Raw genomic sequence first — 18781 nt, forward strand, 5'->3', positions numbered from 1 at the left:
CTTGCCGTGGTTTTGGCATTGGTCTTTTCAACGATTTCCTATGTGCTCCTTTGGTTTGTTTATGTTCTCTTTGCATGGAGAAAACCAACATGGGCTCATTGTTTTGACTTGTTTATTACCGTCAATGACCACGTGTGATCTTGTGAGACCCTTTTGTTATTGTGACTGCTCCAAATTATAGTATTTGGATAAGAAAAGTACGGAGATGCGTTTTGTTTGATACTTGATAGATTCTAGAGAGATAATACTTTTTTTTTTAATAATTATTATGATATAATATAAGTATACTAATATTTTTTATTTAGTACTACTATTTTTTTATTAAGTAGTAAAAGACTGTTTTATGGGAATATAATAAAATTTTTCTGATTAAAAAAGCATTTAATTTAATATAATAATAAATAAATAAATAAATACTTCTACACATCATTTAACGTGTACAACTATATATATAATTTACGACAAAGAGTTTTTCTCCGTCCAACAACAATTTCACATATAGCACTAGTATATTTATTAAAAGAGGAGTCTTTTTTGAAAAAATATAAATTTTTTATTTTAATTTATTTTTGGTAACTATGTTACTAATACAAAATATTTGTCAACTTTACAGATGATTAATCTTTATAGAGAAATGTGGCTAACAATTTTTAAAGGAGCAACTCGTCCTAACCCAAAAATTTATTATATCAATATTTCAAGACTATAGAGAGTTCATGATTTCAATGAATTTCTATGATTTCAATGAATATCTATATAACATGTATTTAATTTTTTTTTAATTTTAAAAAAGTATATAACACTTAATTATATGAATGTCCGTAGAGATTGACAGTTGGTTTTAATTTTATACAAAATGACATTTTGTCCTAATTTAAACTTATTATTACAAAAGAAATGTTATGCTGAAAAATCATGTGATCTAAGATTATCTAATAAGTTTTCTTTTCTACCATATTTTTTTCACGTATTTAAGAGTGTTTCTTACTTTAAGAGTATGTAGTAATTACTAATCTTTTTATAATTCTGTTTTATTTTGATGTGTAGATCTATAGTTACTACAACAAAAACGACCATCAGCAAACATGTATGCTCAGTTTGGTTTAAAAAGGAAAGAAACTAAAATGTCAAAAGAAAAAAATAGTAGAAAGCGAGATATTTTTTTAGGTTGTAGAAAAAAATGGAAGGAAGAAAAATTAAAATTGTATATATACAATAATTTAAATATGTCAATTAAAAAACGTGTTTAATACATAAGAATATTTTTTAGTTTTACTCATTAAGTTTTGTTTTATTTTTTTTCCTTTAATTCCTACTTTGTTATCAAGGAATTTTTTTGATAAATGCATATTTTTTATTTCTCTTTTCCTTTTTACTTCTTTTCTAATGTTCACTACTACAAATTTATCATATCCTATAATAACATATTATTTATCATTAAAAATTATTTTTTATCAATATTATAAATATAATATATATATATATATGTATATATTGATATATTATTAAAAAATGTATATATAGTCAATAATAATATATAATATATTGTTAAATATATTTCAAAATTAACACTAAAATAATATATAATTATGTGTTAAATAAATTTATATCATATATATAGTCTCATTTTTATATGTTATTAAATATAACATTGATCTAAAAATAGTGACTACAATATAATTACAAAAATTATATGAAATAAAATGATAATTGACACCAAATTGTCACTTATCGAATAATTTAAACATAATAATAACTAGTTTTTTATGTGTATTTCTAGGTACACATCTCTAATTTTAAAGATAAAATTATAATGATATAAAAAGACAAATGATCTAATTTTAATTTTAATTTTTAAACTTTATAAACCTAATTATTTTTTTTAAATAATAATAAAAAGTTTGGGAGATGTCACAACCCAATTAATAGACTTGTGTTGTAAGTGACTATTTTTTTTTAATAATAAAATGGGTCAGTTTAGTCCGTTTAAATATGTTGTATCGTCAATTTACTATAATTAGTTAAATCAGGATCTCCTACTAAATGAAAGTGGATTAGCAAATCAATCTGTACAAAAAAAAAATTACATATTTATTTTGGATACCTCTTTTAATATATTTCTTTCTCAATATTTAAAAGGCTCATATAAGTTAAAATAAATTAATGTATCTAAATAATAAAATAAATCTCAAACTATCACATATTTGATTTAATTTATTACATAACAAATCTCAAATTTGTTATATAATAAAATAGATATGTAACTAATTATAATAATAAATAAATTTTTCAACAAATTTATTATATAAAAAATCTCAAATTACATATTATAAAATAAATTAAATACATAATGTATTTATTACATAATAAATCATAAATTACTCACATAAATATCATGTGAGTTAACATTAAAAATAAAATAATATAATAAAAAAATTAAGTAAATTAACGAATCAATCCACCTTAATCCACCATTTGATCTAACAAATTGCCGAAGTAAGCAAGACGGACTAGGCGATCTTGACGGAATAAGATGTTGAATCCAACTTTGCCAAAATTTTTGGTTGGGCGTGATTCGTTAAATGGCTTCGGCTTTTATCTAACTTGAGAAATTCTTTTTCAGATCTTTATACGTGCTATACCCGCAGACAATTCTTAACAAACTAACCCTTTTAGTCCACTAATTATATGATCTAAATATTAATTTTTAATTATCAATTTTGAAATATGTATATGGCCACTCCGTAACAATTAACAAGGGCTAAACGATTAATTTGGTGCAGTTTTACAAATTATTTATCAAAATGGGATTGTTTTGAAACATATTACACCTTTGGGGCTGTTTTTTACGGTGTCGCTATGTTCCATAGCAAAACCAGTGACATGTGGGTTTTTTTTTTTGGAGGGTTGGGTTGGGCCGGATTCCCTGCGACAAAGTCGCTATAGGCTCATTCAACATCTTTAATGGACTAAAAAATAATACGCGGTCCATAATGATACAGTAAAAAAAAAAAAAAGCAATATAAGTTAAAAATACAAAAGTAATAAATAAAATACGAAAAAGTAAATTATTTTTGGTTTTTAAAAATTAATAAATAAAATATGAAAAAGTTAAAAAAAAATTATAAAAACAAAACGTAAAAAAAAAAACAAATATGTTATTATTTCATTTATTAAATTAAAATAACAAATATTGTAAAATTAAAAAAAATTTTAAAAAAAGGCTTCATGGCCCATAGCGACTTAAATTAAAAAAATTAAAAAAATTATAAAAAAAAAAGGCTCCATGGCCCATAGCGACTTGAATTTTTTTTAAATTTCAGAAAATAATATAAGTTATTTATTTGTTATTTATTTAATTTTATAAATGTTATTTATAATTTTAATTAATTATAAAAACTAAAAGTAAAAAAATATAAATAAGTTATTATTTGATTTTTAAAATTAAATAAATAAATATTGTAATATTTAAAAATTTAAAAAAAAAAAGGCTCCTTGGCCCATAGCGACTTCAATTTAAAAAATTAAAAAAATTAAAATAAAAAAAAAGGCTCCATGGCCCATAGCGACTTGATTTTTTTTTAAATTTCAGAAAATAATATAAGTTATTTATTTGTTATTTATTTAATTTTATAAATGCTATTTATAATTTTAATTAATTATAAAAACTAAACGTAAAAAAATATAAATAAGTTATTATTTGATTTTTAAAATTAAATAAACAAATATTGTAATATTTAAAAAAAATTAAAAAAAAAAGGCTCCTTCAATTTAAAAAATTAAAAAAAAGGCTCCATGGCCCATAGCGACTTAAATTTTTTAAAAATTTCAGAAAATAATATACGTTATTTATGTGTTATTTATTTTATTTTATAAATTTTATTTATAATTTTAATTAATTACAAATACTAAACGTAAAAAAATATAAATAAGTTATTATTTGATTTTTAAAATTAAATAAACAAATACTTAATATTTAAAAAAAATTTAAAAAAACATCATTGGCCCATAGCGACTTCAATTTAAAAAATTAAAAAAATTTAAAAAAAAGATTCCATGACCCATAGCGACTTCAATTTTTTTTTAAATTTCAGAAAATAAATGTTATTTATAATTTTAATTAATTATAGAAACCGTAAAAAAATATAAATAAGTTATTTTGATTTTTAAAATTAAATAAACAGATATTGTAATATTTAAAAAAAATTTAAAAAAAGGCTCCTTAGCACATAGCGACTTCAATTTAATAAATAAATAAAAATTTAAAAAAGAAGGATCCATGGCCCATAACGACTTCAATTTTTTTTTAAATTTTATTAAATAATCTTGTTAATTATTTTATTTTATAAATGTTAATTATAATTTTAATTAATTATAAAAACTAAACGTAAAAAAAATATAAATAAGTTATTATTTGATTTTTAAAATTAAATAAACAAATATTGGTATATTTAAAAAAATTTTAAAAAAAAAGGCTCCTTGGCCCATAACGACTTCAATTTTTTTAAAATTTTATTAAATAATTTATGTAGATGTCGCTATAGGTGATGGAGACTCTTGTAGTATATATCCCCCCTCCGTTATGGTAAATCACATCGATATCTCAAGTGCAATTGTTGGTTTTGTTACTGTATTTGTTATTTATCCACTAAGTCAGTCTGGTTGGTTCTTTGCTCCTGTTAATTTGAGTTTTAGATTCTTATTTATGATTGAAATTTTTTGTAGTTTAAATAAGTTCTATGTATTTGTACTAATATTTTAATTTTTCTACAGATATTATGGATCAAATTATAGCTTATATTTACACTGGAAGGATGTATGAAAGTCTAGAAGGTGTAAGATTTGATGGACCAAAAAAAGGGATGTATATTAAACGAGGTTTAACTTTGGATATATTAAAGAGAAGGATTCACAATAAATTTCGTCTTAAGTCAAATCAAGTTATATTATCTGTAACTTACAGATTAGTTGTTTCACAGCATGATGAGAACAAATATTCTTCATTGGAATTGAGTGACGATGATGATGTACAATGCATGATAGAAGCTTTTATGAGTCAGAATGTGATGCCAATAATGGAATTACATGCTGAAATAGGTAACTCAGAATCTTCAACAATTTCGTTAGAAAATTTGTCAATTGAACGATCACCGATGATGACAAGAGACGAAGATGAAGATGACGAAGATGATGAAGACTATCATGTTTCATTGTCATATGAAAGCATTGATGAATCAAATGAAGATGAAATAGATAATTGTGAAGCATCTGATAGTGACGTGGAGTCAGATGCTATTGTTCAAAGTCCAATGGTTGAACCAATTTCAATGTATCCATCTACTGAAGGTAACATTTGAAAATTAAATTTGTCAATAATTTATGTCACAAGATCATAATAAGTTAGATTCTGAGCTAATTGCATCATTTATACAAGGTAAGTTCTGCAACTGCAACTTATAATATTATATTAATAATAATTTATATTATTGATTTTGAATATTTAATATGTAGGAATGGTTAACCAAGATCCAGCAATCAAGATTAGCCTTATCCAAGAGAGAATAACATCTCAAACTGGGCTTAAGATATCTTATAGGAAGGCTTGGATGGCTAAACAAAAAGCAATTGTTAAAATATTTGGTGATTGGGAAGAATCTTATGCTTTTTTACCCCGGTGGCTAAAATACATGAAGGAAATTACACCAGGATCCTTTTATGATCTGTGTCATGATGAGTTTTTCGTTGGTAATCGTTGTGATCGTGGTTACCGTCAGTTTCACAGGTTATTTTGGACATTCAAGCCGTGTTGTGATGCATTTGATTATTGTAAACCCCTGATACAAGTTGATGGCACTCATCTGTATGGCAAGTATCGAGGCACATTGCTCATTGCCACAACATAGGATGGTAATAACAATGTTCTTCCTCTGGCATTTGCTGTGGTGGAAGGAGAAACATTACTTGCGTGGTCGTGATTTTTGGCTCATTTGCGGCTACATGTTACAAATAAACAAGGAATATGCTTAATTTCTGATCGACATCGTAGCATTAAATTGGCCATTGACAACGAGGCACTTGGTTGGAGACCGCCAAATGCATATCACAAGTACTGCATTAGGCACATTGCAAGTAATTTTAATACTCGATTCAAGGATGCCAAACTAAAACAACAACTTGTGAAGTTAGGTAAGAAAAATTATTTTCAAATTCGTAATTTCATTATTCTAATTGTGCATCATTCATAATTTGTATGCAGAGTATACACCATGTAAACACATTTTTGATCGTAATTTGGAAAAGTTTTGTCAATCTAGCCCTGATGTTCAAAGGTGGATAGGAGGAGTATCAAAAGAAAAATGGAGCATGGCATACGATGCAGATGGTCAAAGATACGGTCACATGACAACAAATTTGTCTGAATGTGTTAATAAAGTTTTAAAGGACTGTAGAAATCTGCCTATCACTGCATTAGTGCGATCGACTTATACCAGGTGCGCTGAGTATTTCAGTACTCGTGGTAGTCATGCTTTATCTGAAGTTTCATCAGGGAAAGTTTTCGTTTCTAAATTGGTTGAGGCTTTGCAAAAAAATCAAGAAGAGGCTTGTTCCCACCAAGTTTGTAGATATGACATTCAAGCTTCAAAATTTGAGGTTGAAGAGGCATTTGATCCAGTAAGACAAATAGGGGGAAAGAAATGGGTAGTTAATCTAAACGAACGATACTGTCAATGCGGAAAGTTTACAGCATTTCATATCCTTGTTCTCATGTTATAGCTGCATGTGGTGTCGTTAGCATTGATTACTACCAGTTTATAGATCCAGTTTATACAACTGATTATGTTTTAAGAGCCTATTCTGGTCTTTGGAAACCAATCGGAAATGAAGACTTAATCCCTCCAAGTGATGAAGACTGGATACTTGTCCCAGATCCAACATCTGTGCGTGGGAAAGGCCGACCAAAATCAACCAAAATTAGAAATGAAATGGACTGGGTTGAAAGCTCACAGCGACGACAAAAATGTGGTATATGTAAACAAGAAGGTCACAATAGGCGCAATTGTCCGAGAATATGTAACCGTGATGATTAGTGTATAATTTTTTTCCATGATTACAATTTTATGAAAGTTAATGAAATAGTTCATAAATATACAATGTTTAATCCTCATCCTCCTCATCCTCTTCATCTTCCTCATCTTCCTCATCATGATGACCTACACCTCTAACAGTACCAGGAGTGAGAATGCATCGTCGTCGTCTCTCTTTTGCCACCCTTTGAGGATTTCGACGAACATGTAGTTGTTATGGCTCCGATGGTGGATGACTAGCCTCCGCTGAGAACTGTGGTCGCAAATCAACCCCTGTAACATCAAATTTAAAAGACAAATTTACATTATTAATAATAAATAAAAGAAGAAAATAATGGACAAATTAATTAAATATTATATTACCTGATGTATAAGCATGACTGATATAAGCATCATCATATGGAATATGATAAGGGGCTTGCTGACTCTGCTGTGTGTCATCCTGTGGCGCACTTGGTTGTGGAGTTGCAAAAGGAGAATGTCCAAATATGGCCATCATTTCTGACGAGATGAAGGGCTCGGGTGATGCTGCGGGCGTCTCCTCTAAACCAAGTGACTGACAAATATCTGTCGTTGTCATCGGAACCGATGTCTCGAAACCTGGTGGGCGTGGTGGATGGTACCAATATGTAATCTGGGATAGGGAAGGATAAGTGAGATCCTGTGAAGGAACATAATACATCCCTTTCGGTCTGTCTGGCACTGCAAGGTATGTCTGCTCCAAAGCCTCAACTGGCGTTCTTCGTCGTGATAATCCTGCAGCCTCCCTAGAGTATGGAGGAACATTGAATGTCCCCATCTCATATGACTCAGAAGGAGGGGGTGCTTCCTCAGCTGGCTCAACGACACGTGCTAGATAGTCATCAGATATCGATAATAATCGATTAGTTTGCTCTGTGACTGCCTCTAACGAAAACTCTTCTCTGCCAAGAGGGGAAGTCAAGTATGCCAAACACTCAGCTACATCTCCCTACATATACAACAAATGTCATAAATAATTAAGAACTTTATATTTAGACAAAATAGTGTATTAAAATATAATTACTAAAGTGCACATACCAGAATTGACTTTTTAACTTCATCTGGATCAATGTGCAGCTTCCCTTTCCTCTGGTACCATCTCATGTATTCTGAATTCGGACCTAATAGTCCGACTTGTGGAGGAGTAGGTGTGAAGTGATATGCATATCGATGACCCCAATGCTCTAATGATGAACTTAATATTGTAACCCAGTCATCTTTAACCTTACCGCGTAAGGTCAATGCATGCACATTTGTAGGAGTCATTGGAGGATTTGGAATTGGTTGTTGGCAACCAAATTGCCTCATCACCCTATCCGGCTGATGCCATTCACAAATACAGAGACAAAGTAAGGGGATTACAGAACCCCAAATATGCATCCCCTGTGTGCAGTCACCAGGCATCTGTTCAACAGGGGGATATGGTTGCCAAATAATCTGTAAAATATAATTTTTAATTAGTAAATATTAAAATACAAATAATTTAGATAAATTTTTTTTAAAACTACAAACGTTAATTACTTACAGATTTCCTAGTAGTACGATCAAAGTATTAATTTGCGATAAAATTTTATATCATCGCTCATACTTATTTTGGTCGCTGTGTTTGACCACCTGAAAAAACAAATTGTAAACAATTAAATAATGTTTAATTAACTGATTAATTGTCAAAATGTAAAGTTTCAAATTTGCTCGTACCTTAAACCAATTGGACTGCCTGGAGGAATAGGTGGCAATGGTGAAGACAGAATGGTTGGGAATCGTTCCCATGCCCATAACTGTAATAAAAGGGTAAATCCACCGCAGGTTGGGGTTTTGTAATCGGTTGAGGTGCATAAATTCCGATACAAACATCCAAGCATAGCTGCACCCCATGCATAAGTCCTAATAATATCAAAGTCGCGCAAAAACACCAACCACCGTAAGGACACATACGACGAAGATCTATCGGGAAAAAGCACTCCTCCTAGATAACGTAATATCCAGGCTCTAGCATAACGAACCAACACATGTACATCATCTATGTCATCAGAAATGTCCCCAAAGTTTGCTGTCAACCAAGATAGCTTCATGCGATGTCCTTTAATTTCAGACTACGGTGGAACAACCCCTAACAACTCCTCAGCTGCATAAAATCAAACAAAAAATTTAACTATTATTAATATAAAAAATATACTATAAATTTACAAATAAGTTAAAGTCAAGTTATAATTACCCAATCCCAATATATTTGCACTGCCTCGAGATAATACCGGTTCACCGTCAACCGGAAGACCAATAAGCATGCCAACGTCTTGAAGAGTAATTGTGCACTCTCTGAATGGCATGTGAAATGTGTGTGTCTCTGGTCTCCATTGCTCTACCAAAGCCGTTAGCAAACCAGGACTAACTTTGATATAATTAAGACGTGCTATCCATCCGAAACCAGCTTGATCTAGTAACGAAATTATTTGCTGTGGAACTCCCGCAATTCCAGGGCACGTTGGAGCAGCACGTCATGCTATTAATCTCCTGTCATCTTCTCTATTCCAAACATGCTGTGCCACATGTATATTTTGCAACGATAATAAATCATCGTCCACGGGTTCACATGTGACACGCATACCCCTAGAAGATGATGATGCCATCAATAACAAAATCTAATAAAATTAATTATTTTTGAACACATAATTTATTTTTTTTAATTTAATTAACATGACATAATCTATACAAAAATAACACACTAACAACTTAAAAAATATATGTATATACATCAATAAATTACACATAATCAAAATATAGAATTTTAAAATAAATCACAATTATATCAATTTAAAATTGAAATATCATTTTTTATACACAAAAATAAATTAAATCAACTTAAAATTTAAATAATTTTTTTTTAAAAATACATATAAATTAAACAGAATTAAAATAAATCAATTTATAATTTCAATATACTTAATTTTGAAATAAATATAAATTACGCATAAATAAATTAAATCAATTAAAATTTTTAATATAATTATTTTTAAATAAATATCAATTACAAAGAAATAAATTCAATCAATTTAAAATTTAAATTAAATTATTTTTTAATTAAATATAAATTACACAGAAATAAATTAAATCAATTTAAAATTTAAATATCATTATTTTTTAAATAAATATAAATTAAACACTAATAAACCTAAATAAATTACACGGAATTAAATTTATTAAATTTAATATTTAAATATACTTTTTTTAAAAATAAATTATTTTAAATGATATAAGCTTTGGCCACTTTTCAAATAGAAAAAAATATACTCATAATTAAATAATTACACAGAATTAAATTGTAAAAATTTAAATTTAAATAAAGTCAGTTTTTATATAATTTATTGAAGATAATATAGTCCATAGCGACTTCATAAACACGAAAAAATATACTAACAATTAAATAATTACAAACAATTAAATTATAAAATTTAAAATTTAAATAAAATCTATTTTTATATAATTTATTTAAGATGATATATCTCATAGCGACTTTCAAAAAATTACACAAAAAAATATAAAAATAACAAATTAAATTACAATAACTAAAAAAAATAAATATAATTAATTAAATTACAGAAAACAATAAAACACAAAATACCTCAAAGACCAAATACCTCTGGAGATCTACGGAAATCCAAAAAAACAAAATTAACCTGAAATAATAATTAAAATATATATACGTTACAAAATATTTAAAAATAACAAAATAATTTATAATTAAATTAAAGAAACGAAAAAAAATGCTTACCTGAACTTGGAGGCACTCGCTGGGCTGAAGGAAACTGAAAGAAACGAAGTGGGGGACCATCACTGAAGGTAAAAACTCTCTTATATACAGGTTATTTTATTTTATTTTACTGTTTCAGGCCACGTGTCAAATTACTATTGGTTCAAATCGCGGTAGTTTGACACGTGGCTACGGGGTCATAAATTTTTTCAACTGCCACCAGTGGCGCTATGGGCTATAGCGACACAGTGTCGCTATAGGCCATAGCGCCACTTGTTTGACGTTTTAATTTTTTTAAATTATGAACTATACTATTTTTTTAATTATTTTATTTTATATTATCATATAAATTTTAATTACTATTTATAAACTTATTTTTCCATTAATTTCTTTATTTAATATATATATATATATATATATATATATATATATATATTTATGTATTTATAATAGTGGCGCTGTGGCCTATAGCGACACACAATCGCTATAGGCCATAGCGCCACTTATTTTGACGTTTTAATTTTTTTAAATTATGAACTATATTATTTTTTTAATTTTTTTGTTTTACATTATCATATAAATTTTAATTACTATTTTATAAACTTATTTTTCCATTAATTTCTATATTTAATATATTTTTTGCTTTTTTGGTTTTTTAAATTTAAAATAAAGGGCGCTATGGGCTATAGCGACTTCATTCAAGCTGTGACTGTCGCTATGGGCTGCAACAACTTCGTCAATATGACTTTCATGGCTTCTCTAGAGTTACAAAAATGCCACGTGTCACTGGTGTCGCTATGGCCCATAGCGACACCGTTATAAACAGTCCCAAATGCGTAATATGTTTCAAAACAACCTCATTTTGGTAAATAGTTTGTAAAACTGCACCAAATTGGTCGTTTAGCCACTAACAAGACTTTGGAAGAAAGTTTATAACTTCTGTCAAATAAAGAAAAGTTCTCTAGAGCAGGAGTTGCTACGGTACCCTCAAAGATCGAGGGGTTTCGATACATTCTTTTATGTAAACTTATAAAAATTATAAAAAATTAATTTAATTATAAAATAAATAATCTAAATTATATTTATAAAATAAAAAGTAAGATAAAATTATAGAGATTAAAATTATAAGATTTTAATAATGTTATAAAACATTAAAAAAGAAAAGAACTAATAAATAATAGAAATAAAAAATTATTAAAATTACAATATAGAAATTCAAAAATTTAAGACAAAAGACAAAAATATACTTAAAAAATTATTAAAATTAAAATATATAAATTTAAAAATTTTAAGTGAAAAGACAAAAAAAATATACTTAAAAAATTATTAAAATTAAACTATTTAAATATATAATAATATTATTACAAATAAAATTAGAATATATAAAATAAAAATAAAATGACAAAATAATTTAAAATTTTAAAGAATAAAATATCATAAATATTATTTAAATAAATTATTAAAAATATAAAATATAAAATAAAATTATAATTATAATTGTACCGGTACCCTCCTAAATAATATGCGTACCGTAGAATTTCTCAAAGAAAAATCCTTGCACTGCAGTTGGTAGTGACAAGTATTTTGGGCTGGGAAAAGTTGTGTCAAGTTAAAACAACAAAATTTATTATTGATAATTATTTAATGACAATAAATATATTAATTTTTTTATTTTATTATCTAATAAAAATATTAATAACTAATATATAATAGTCACTAAAATATATTTACATCACATCAAAATTTATTATTAATGATAATTATTTATTAAAAAAATTTAAGTCTCACATCAATTAGAGATAAGATAATTAAAGAGTATATAAGTGGATGATAACTCTCACCTTATAAGTTTATTTTGTAGGATTGAGTCAAATCTATAATTTACTATTCTAAGTTGATATCATATTACTTATCATTACCAAATTCAATAGTACTAAATTTGAGTGCGTGTGTTGAAAAAAAAAACTCAAATCTCAAGTCGATTATAGATAAAATAATTAATTAGGAGATAAGACAATTAAAGAAATCCATTTTGTTACGAGGAGTCCAACTAATGGCAAATTTTTCATTTTACTTTAATTCACAATATTTTTCTAAATGAATTGATATAATTTTTTATAATTATTTTGATTCAGTCAAAGCATGGTTATATGAAAAAAGAATAGAAAGCAAACATATAATAAAGGTGCAACTTTACTTATATAATAATATTTTTCCATTAAAAGGAAATAATTTATTAGAAAAATAGATGTTACACTTTCATTAAATTATTCACATTGAAATATGGTAGAATGTAGTTTTATATTTAAGTTAAACAACACCCGAGTAAAGTTGGCAATAATTTTTAAAATGTCACCACTACAAGAAAATTTTCATATAGTGACACACACCATATAGAGACACAATACGTGTTATTAAAAACCACTTTTATCCATATATAATATATGTTGGTATATTGTTAAAAAGTGTAGGTATAGACTATAGTGACACACAAAATATATTGTTAAATCTCATTCAAAATCAACACTAAAATTGTATGTAGCTATATGTCAAATAAGTATATACCTACATATATTATACCTATAGTGACACTTTTTGTATGTCACTATATGAAACATTTTTTGTAGTGCTTATGTATTTTTACATGGATAGTTTTACAATTGATATAAAAAAATTTTATTAAATATATTTTTCCAGTTATGCACTTTCCCTTTTAATTTAGCCATTTACAACCTTTCTTTACGTTAAATACCGGTAAGAGTTGTACAACACAGAAACCTCATTTTCATATTTATTAGGAAATATTTAACAGGAAGTTGTTTGTAACTAATTAAAATCTAACAGAAGTCTTTTCTCAACCTAAAGTGAGAATCAACTGTTTGGTATTTAGCTATCACCATGGTTTATCATTTCGAATTTCCTCACCAAATCATTGGATTATTTTGTATAGATCCACTATAAAGAATGAAAAAAAAACGGTGGTCAAAAGAAATTACGCGTCTTTAGAATCATGCATGAGACAAAAAGACATTGAAAAATCATAAAGGATTTGTATATATCATTCATTTAGTTCATGTATACTTGTGCACCACGACCTAGGCCTCAAGAATTATTCTTTATGCATAAGGATCATTACTTAGGTTTTGTGATGCATTAGTTCACTTTCCTGCAGTTAACACGAATTTCACCTTGATCCCCACTAAGGGGCTTAATATTTCCCATCTTAATCATCGAATTCGCGAAGTCCTTGTAGAAAGCTTCGGTATCGAAACTGTAAAACTCAACTAGTGCATCAGTAGAACCCCCATTGAAGAGTTGTTGATCAGAGTGAAGAAGCCCTCTCTTTAGAACCAAATTAGAGAAATAGTTTGTGTCAAAGTTCGCGGGTGAAGTTGGGTCCAAAGGAGCAAGGTTGAAGTCACCACCATTTCTCTTGCAAATCTTCTTAAGTTTTCGTGCAAACTTGTGATCGATGTTGGAGTCATTGTGGATATGGTCTCTATAAAAAACACAACGTGCATATCCTATGGCGTGGCCTCCTGAAAGAACAACAAGGTCCTTCTCATCGAGACCATGCTTCTTGAAGTTTCTGATGAGTTGAGAGAGGTTAAAAGTTGGTGCAGGAATGTTTGCATCTGCTGCTTTACGACTTGCTGTGGTGGAGTCTCTTCTCCCAAGTAACACCTCCCATGTTGGCCCTCCTAACTGCATTGCATTGTGCATATTCACAACTTATTAACAAATAGATTAAGTAATTAAAAAATGATGCAATAAACATTGTGATAGAAGTGTATGTACTAATTTTTTATCATAACAATCAAATTTAGCATTTAACAACCCACCCACACTCAAACAACTAATTAAGCTGTTGAACTGATATTCTCAAAATGTTTCTTTGTTGTTTTACTACTATAATTTTCCTTAGAATGGCACTGTCATAACTCATTATCCCCCCACATGCGGACCTAAATGTATTTACACAACAAAAATTCTGTGACCATATTTATGGGAGGGATGAGAATTCTCCTATTCTAATTAAATACTCAAATTGGGTTGCTGAGTCCCTAGATGATAAATTTATTCAACCAAGTTACTCTACATTTATTTGACTTTTGACTTCTGTCTAATCAAATCAAAGTTTCCGAAAAATAATGCATTTCATCAACACGGCAACCTCCCCACCCGCTATTGGATCGATATTGTAACTAATACACCAGTAAATAGTATCAAAATTTATACCAAGTGCAAGCAATCCTTATTATGGGTTATAAGTTATAACGTTTTCTATTCATATAGCTATATATACAGTATTTGAACTCGTTGATAAGTTGTTGAAACAATTTCACGTTACTTAATCCAAAAACTTATGTGGTTAGCAATACAGTTATGTAGTAAATAGAATATATATTACTATTACTCACCGCAACCACTGAGTCACGAGCAGCAACAGCCAATATATCTGCACAAGAAACAAGTGGTTTTCCACATGCTTTGTCCACTGCCTCCTTTATCTCATCCACCACATCAAATCCTCTAGCAGATTGGAAATTAGGTTTTGCATTCTTTTCACTGTCAATGGAGGATGTGGAGTCTAGAAGAACTGAACCATCACAACCCTGAATATAATCACCATCACAAAACCAAGTAATTATTAGACTCAAATGACGTGGTATTAATTTATGTAACTTAACCATATTAAAAAAAATATCATATACGTGTGTGAATTTGTTAACATAAATATTTTGAATTTTCTTAAAATGCATAAAAAATTATAACTTGTTAAAATATATTCTCTAAGCAATACTTTGTGGAATTTGTTCGCAACGTAGAATATTCCTTACGTTAACAAAACAATCATGGAAGTGCAAGCGTAGCAAGGATGCGCCCATACGGTACTCTTTCTGTACCTCAGCCTCTACGACACTTTTGATGGTGCTCAAAGCATTAGGGCACGAGAAGTCATAGTGACTTGGTGCCAATTTTGACAAAGCTGAGGATGCAAGAGCTGCAAAAACAAAGACATGAAGAACAGAGAAATATCTAAGCGATTCCATTTTATTATACATAATATATGATTGATCAGGATATGTGGATCACTAGTGAGAAGTGATAATTAAAAATGTATTGGAGTTTATGTTGATTGCTATATTGCTACATTGCTGTATTTATAGAGGCAGTGAGACGTGTGCTGTAAAATATTAATTAATACATTTTTTATTGTTGGTCCATGGAAAAATGCCAATAAACCGCAAAATATCATGCCTTGTGATTTGTGTACTAGGCCAGTGAAGAAAACCATTTCACCTCAAAGAAACATTTCATTGTATGAAAGGAATCGAGAAATCCTAATGCTTACTTCAGTGATACGCCAACTACAGGGAGTGATGACAAAATGATGTAAAAGGGGAATATACATGGGTTGAGAAATTTTGGTAATACAACTATATATTCTAAGACATTATTTTTATTAACACACGAAATTTATTAAAATAGATAAAATTGTGGGAATTCTATTCTTTTTTTAATGAATTATTTTATAATTTTTAATGGATTTTAACTAATAAAAAATAATGTATTAAATAGTGTGTTATTATAATCCTTTACTCCATCCGTTCTTTAATAAAAACAATATATATATATATATATATATATATATATATATTATTTTTATTCTTAAATATAAATAAATTTATCTACTTCTGTAACATTTAATAATATTTTCTTTAAATACATGATCTTTCAGTTATATTATGTCTTTTGACATTTATAACAGGAACAAATTAAAAAGAATCTTATGAAATTATTAAAATTTAATATAAATAATTAATTATTTTCATGTATAAAATCAAACTTTTTTCTAATAATAAAGAATAGAATGTCATAATATTCATCATTTTCACCAAATAAATTCCGTGTATGGTATATGCCATTAAAATGGAAAATTCAGCGAAAACATTTACCAATCGTAGTTAATCAACTTAATTTGTTGCTAACAAAAAAACACTCATGTTAATTAGTTTTGCTCGTTTAATTGTAAGAACGCAAAAGTTTCAAAATATCCAAAAGGTCCTTGCACAATACAGCGAAAACATTTACAATACCTAGTTAAAAAATGAGTACACTTCCTTAAGGTGATTGAAAAGAAACTATACTACGCCATTAACAATTTAACACTTACTCTTTAAGATTGATTTAATTTTGCTTGTATAATTTTCCTTGCTATAGTTAAAAACAAACCCTATACTTCACATGACGGCCTTTCAAAAAGAAATTCCATTTCCTAGTTACTTTTGAAAACTTAAAAACTTTTAGTAAAACAAGAGAAACCAAGCTTGAAATTTTGAATAGGAGTCTAAAGATGGAATAATGATCACGAATTAGCCTAGTTCCATCAAAATATCATGCTGGGGGACTTTAGCATTTGGAACACCATGTTTGAAGGTTTTGTAAATAAAACAAATTTAATTGTTTTATTCACATAAAAAAAATTAAAAATAAGAAATTTAGTTATCTTTTCAAAATAAGAGTTTTAGACATCTAATTACCTTATTAAAACATAAAAATTTGAAAATGAAATAATTTTATTTTTATACTAAAAAAAGTAAAAAAGTAAAAAAAAAAAAAAAACAATTGAAACAATTAAAATTATGCCTATGAAATCTAAATTTCTCTATCCAATTTTTTAAATTATGCTCAAATTGCTCGAGCCTCTCGTTCACTTGCTCATCCATATTCTATCCTACATTTCTTACCTTTCCTATTTCTTCCATAATCTAAAGGCTTTTGAGTTTTATTATAGATTTGATATCTTTATAAATTTTAATCTGATTCTCTGGATGAAATGCTAACCTCAAAACTCAACAAAGCTAAATTGTAATATTAAACTCCAAAGTATCTCGTTGTTTTCCAGTAAATAAAGACAATTTCCACTAATATTCCTCGTTAACAGAAAAAACAAGAACATTTGTTTTTTCCCCCTAAAAGACAACACCTAATGTTTTTCAATGACTGGAAAATTGACGTAAACATTTGTTCAAGAGCTAGTGAACTTGGTGACAGCCTTGGTACCCTCAGAGACAGCATGCTTTGCCAATTCTCCGGGCAGCACGAGCCTGACCGCGGTCTGAATTTCCCTTGAAGTGATAGTGGGCTTCTTGTTGTATCGCGCGAGTCTAGAAGATTCCTGAGCAAGCTTCTCAAAAATGTCGTTGATGAAGCTGTTCATGATTCCCATGGCCTTGCTTGAGATCCCAATGTCTGGGTGAACCTGCTTCAGAACCTTGAAGATGTAGATTTTGTACGTCTCCACGTTCTTCTTCGACCTCTTCTTCTTCTTCTCTCCTCCTTCCTTTGGAAGCTTCTTCCCCGCCTTCGCCGGAGCCTTCTCTCCCACAGTGGATTTCTTCTCCTCCGTGGGCTTCTTCTCCTGTGGCTTCTTCTCCACCTTTGGTGCCATCACAAGGTGAATGTGAAATCGAAGGGAGTTAGGGTTTCGGATTGGGACGATATGAGTGAGCGAGTGTGAATGGTTGCAGTGTTGCAGCGAACATTAATATAGGAAAAGGCTTCCGTGTTCTTATTGGCTAAGGGGGTTTGGCGCGGATCGATGACGTGGATCTTGTTTTATTCTGGACCAAAATCTGAGAATAGACGGAACGATTTAAAATTGACTTGACCGGGATGCGCGGATTGATGACCTGGCGAATGATGGACGGATGAGATGCTTTTTGCTCAAAACTGGAATCTCTTGACTTTTCAGATTTCATTGCGCGCCTAAACGGACATTTCCCTCCGCTTCATAAATCGCGGTTGAATATATGAATTTTGTTTTTGGTAAGAAATGTATTTATTTATAATTATAATTATAAATATCATATGAGAAAACATTAACTATATATGAATATTTATGTAGCCTGAATTTCAGAAT

At 28.6% G+C, this 18781-nt stretch overlaps 2 protein-coding genes across 2 annotated transcripts; both read right to left on the reverse strand.

Annotated features, from left to right (window-relative positions):
* Nucleotides 1-13925: 13925 nt before the first annotated feature.
* Nucleotides 13926-16272, reverse strand: LOC109814132 (peroxidase P7). The gene is made up of 3 exons (XM_020378483.3): nucleotides 15696-16272; nucleotides 15276-15470; nucleotides 13926-14559 (listed from the first exon to the last, which is right to left on the reverse strand). The coding sequence occupies exons 1-3, from the start codon at nucleotides 15918-15920 to the stop codon at nucleotides 14008-14010; spliced, it is 972 nt and encodes a 323-aa protein (XP_020234072.1). The 5' UTR covers nucleotides 15921-16272; the 3' UTR covers nucleotides 13926-14007.
* A 1439-nt stretch (nucleotides 16273-17711) lies between these two features.
* LOC109814135 (putative histone H2B.1) lies at nucleotides 17712-18378 on the reverse strand. The gene has a single exon (XM_020378485.3). It carries the CDS (start codon nucleotides 18308-18310, stop codon nucleotides 17888-17890), a length of 423 nt encoding a protein of 140 aa, XP_020234074.1. The 5' UTR covers nucleotides 18311-18378; the 3' UTR covers nucleotides 17712-17887.
* Nucleotides 18379-18781: the final 403 nt, after the last annotated feature.

This window comes from Cajanus cajan, chromosome 3 (assembly GCF_000230855.2).
Source record: "Cajanus cajan strain Asha chromosome 3, NIPB_CcT2T_4, whole genome shotgun sequence".
Lineage (NCBI taxonomy): Eukaryota > Viridiplantae > Streptophyta > Magnoliopsida > Fabales > Fabaceae > Cajanus > Cajanus cajan.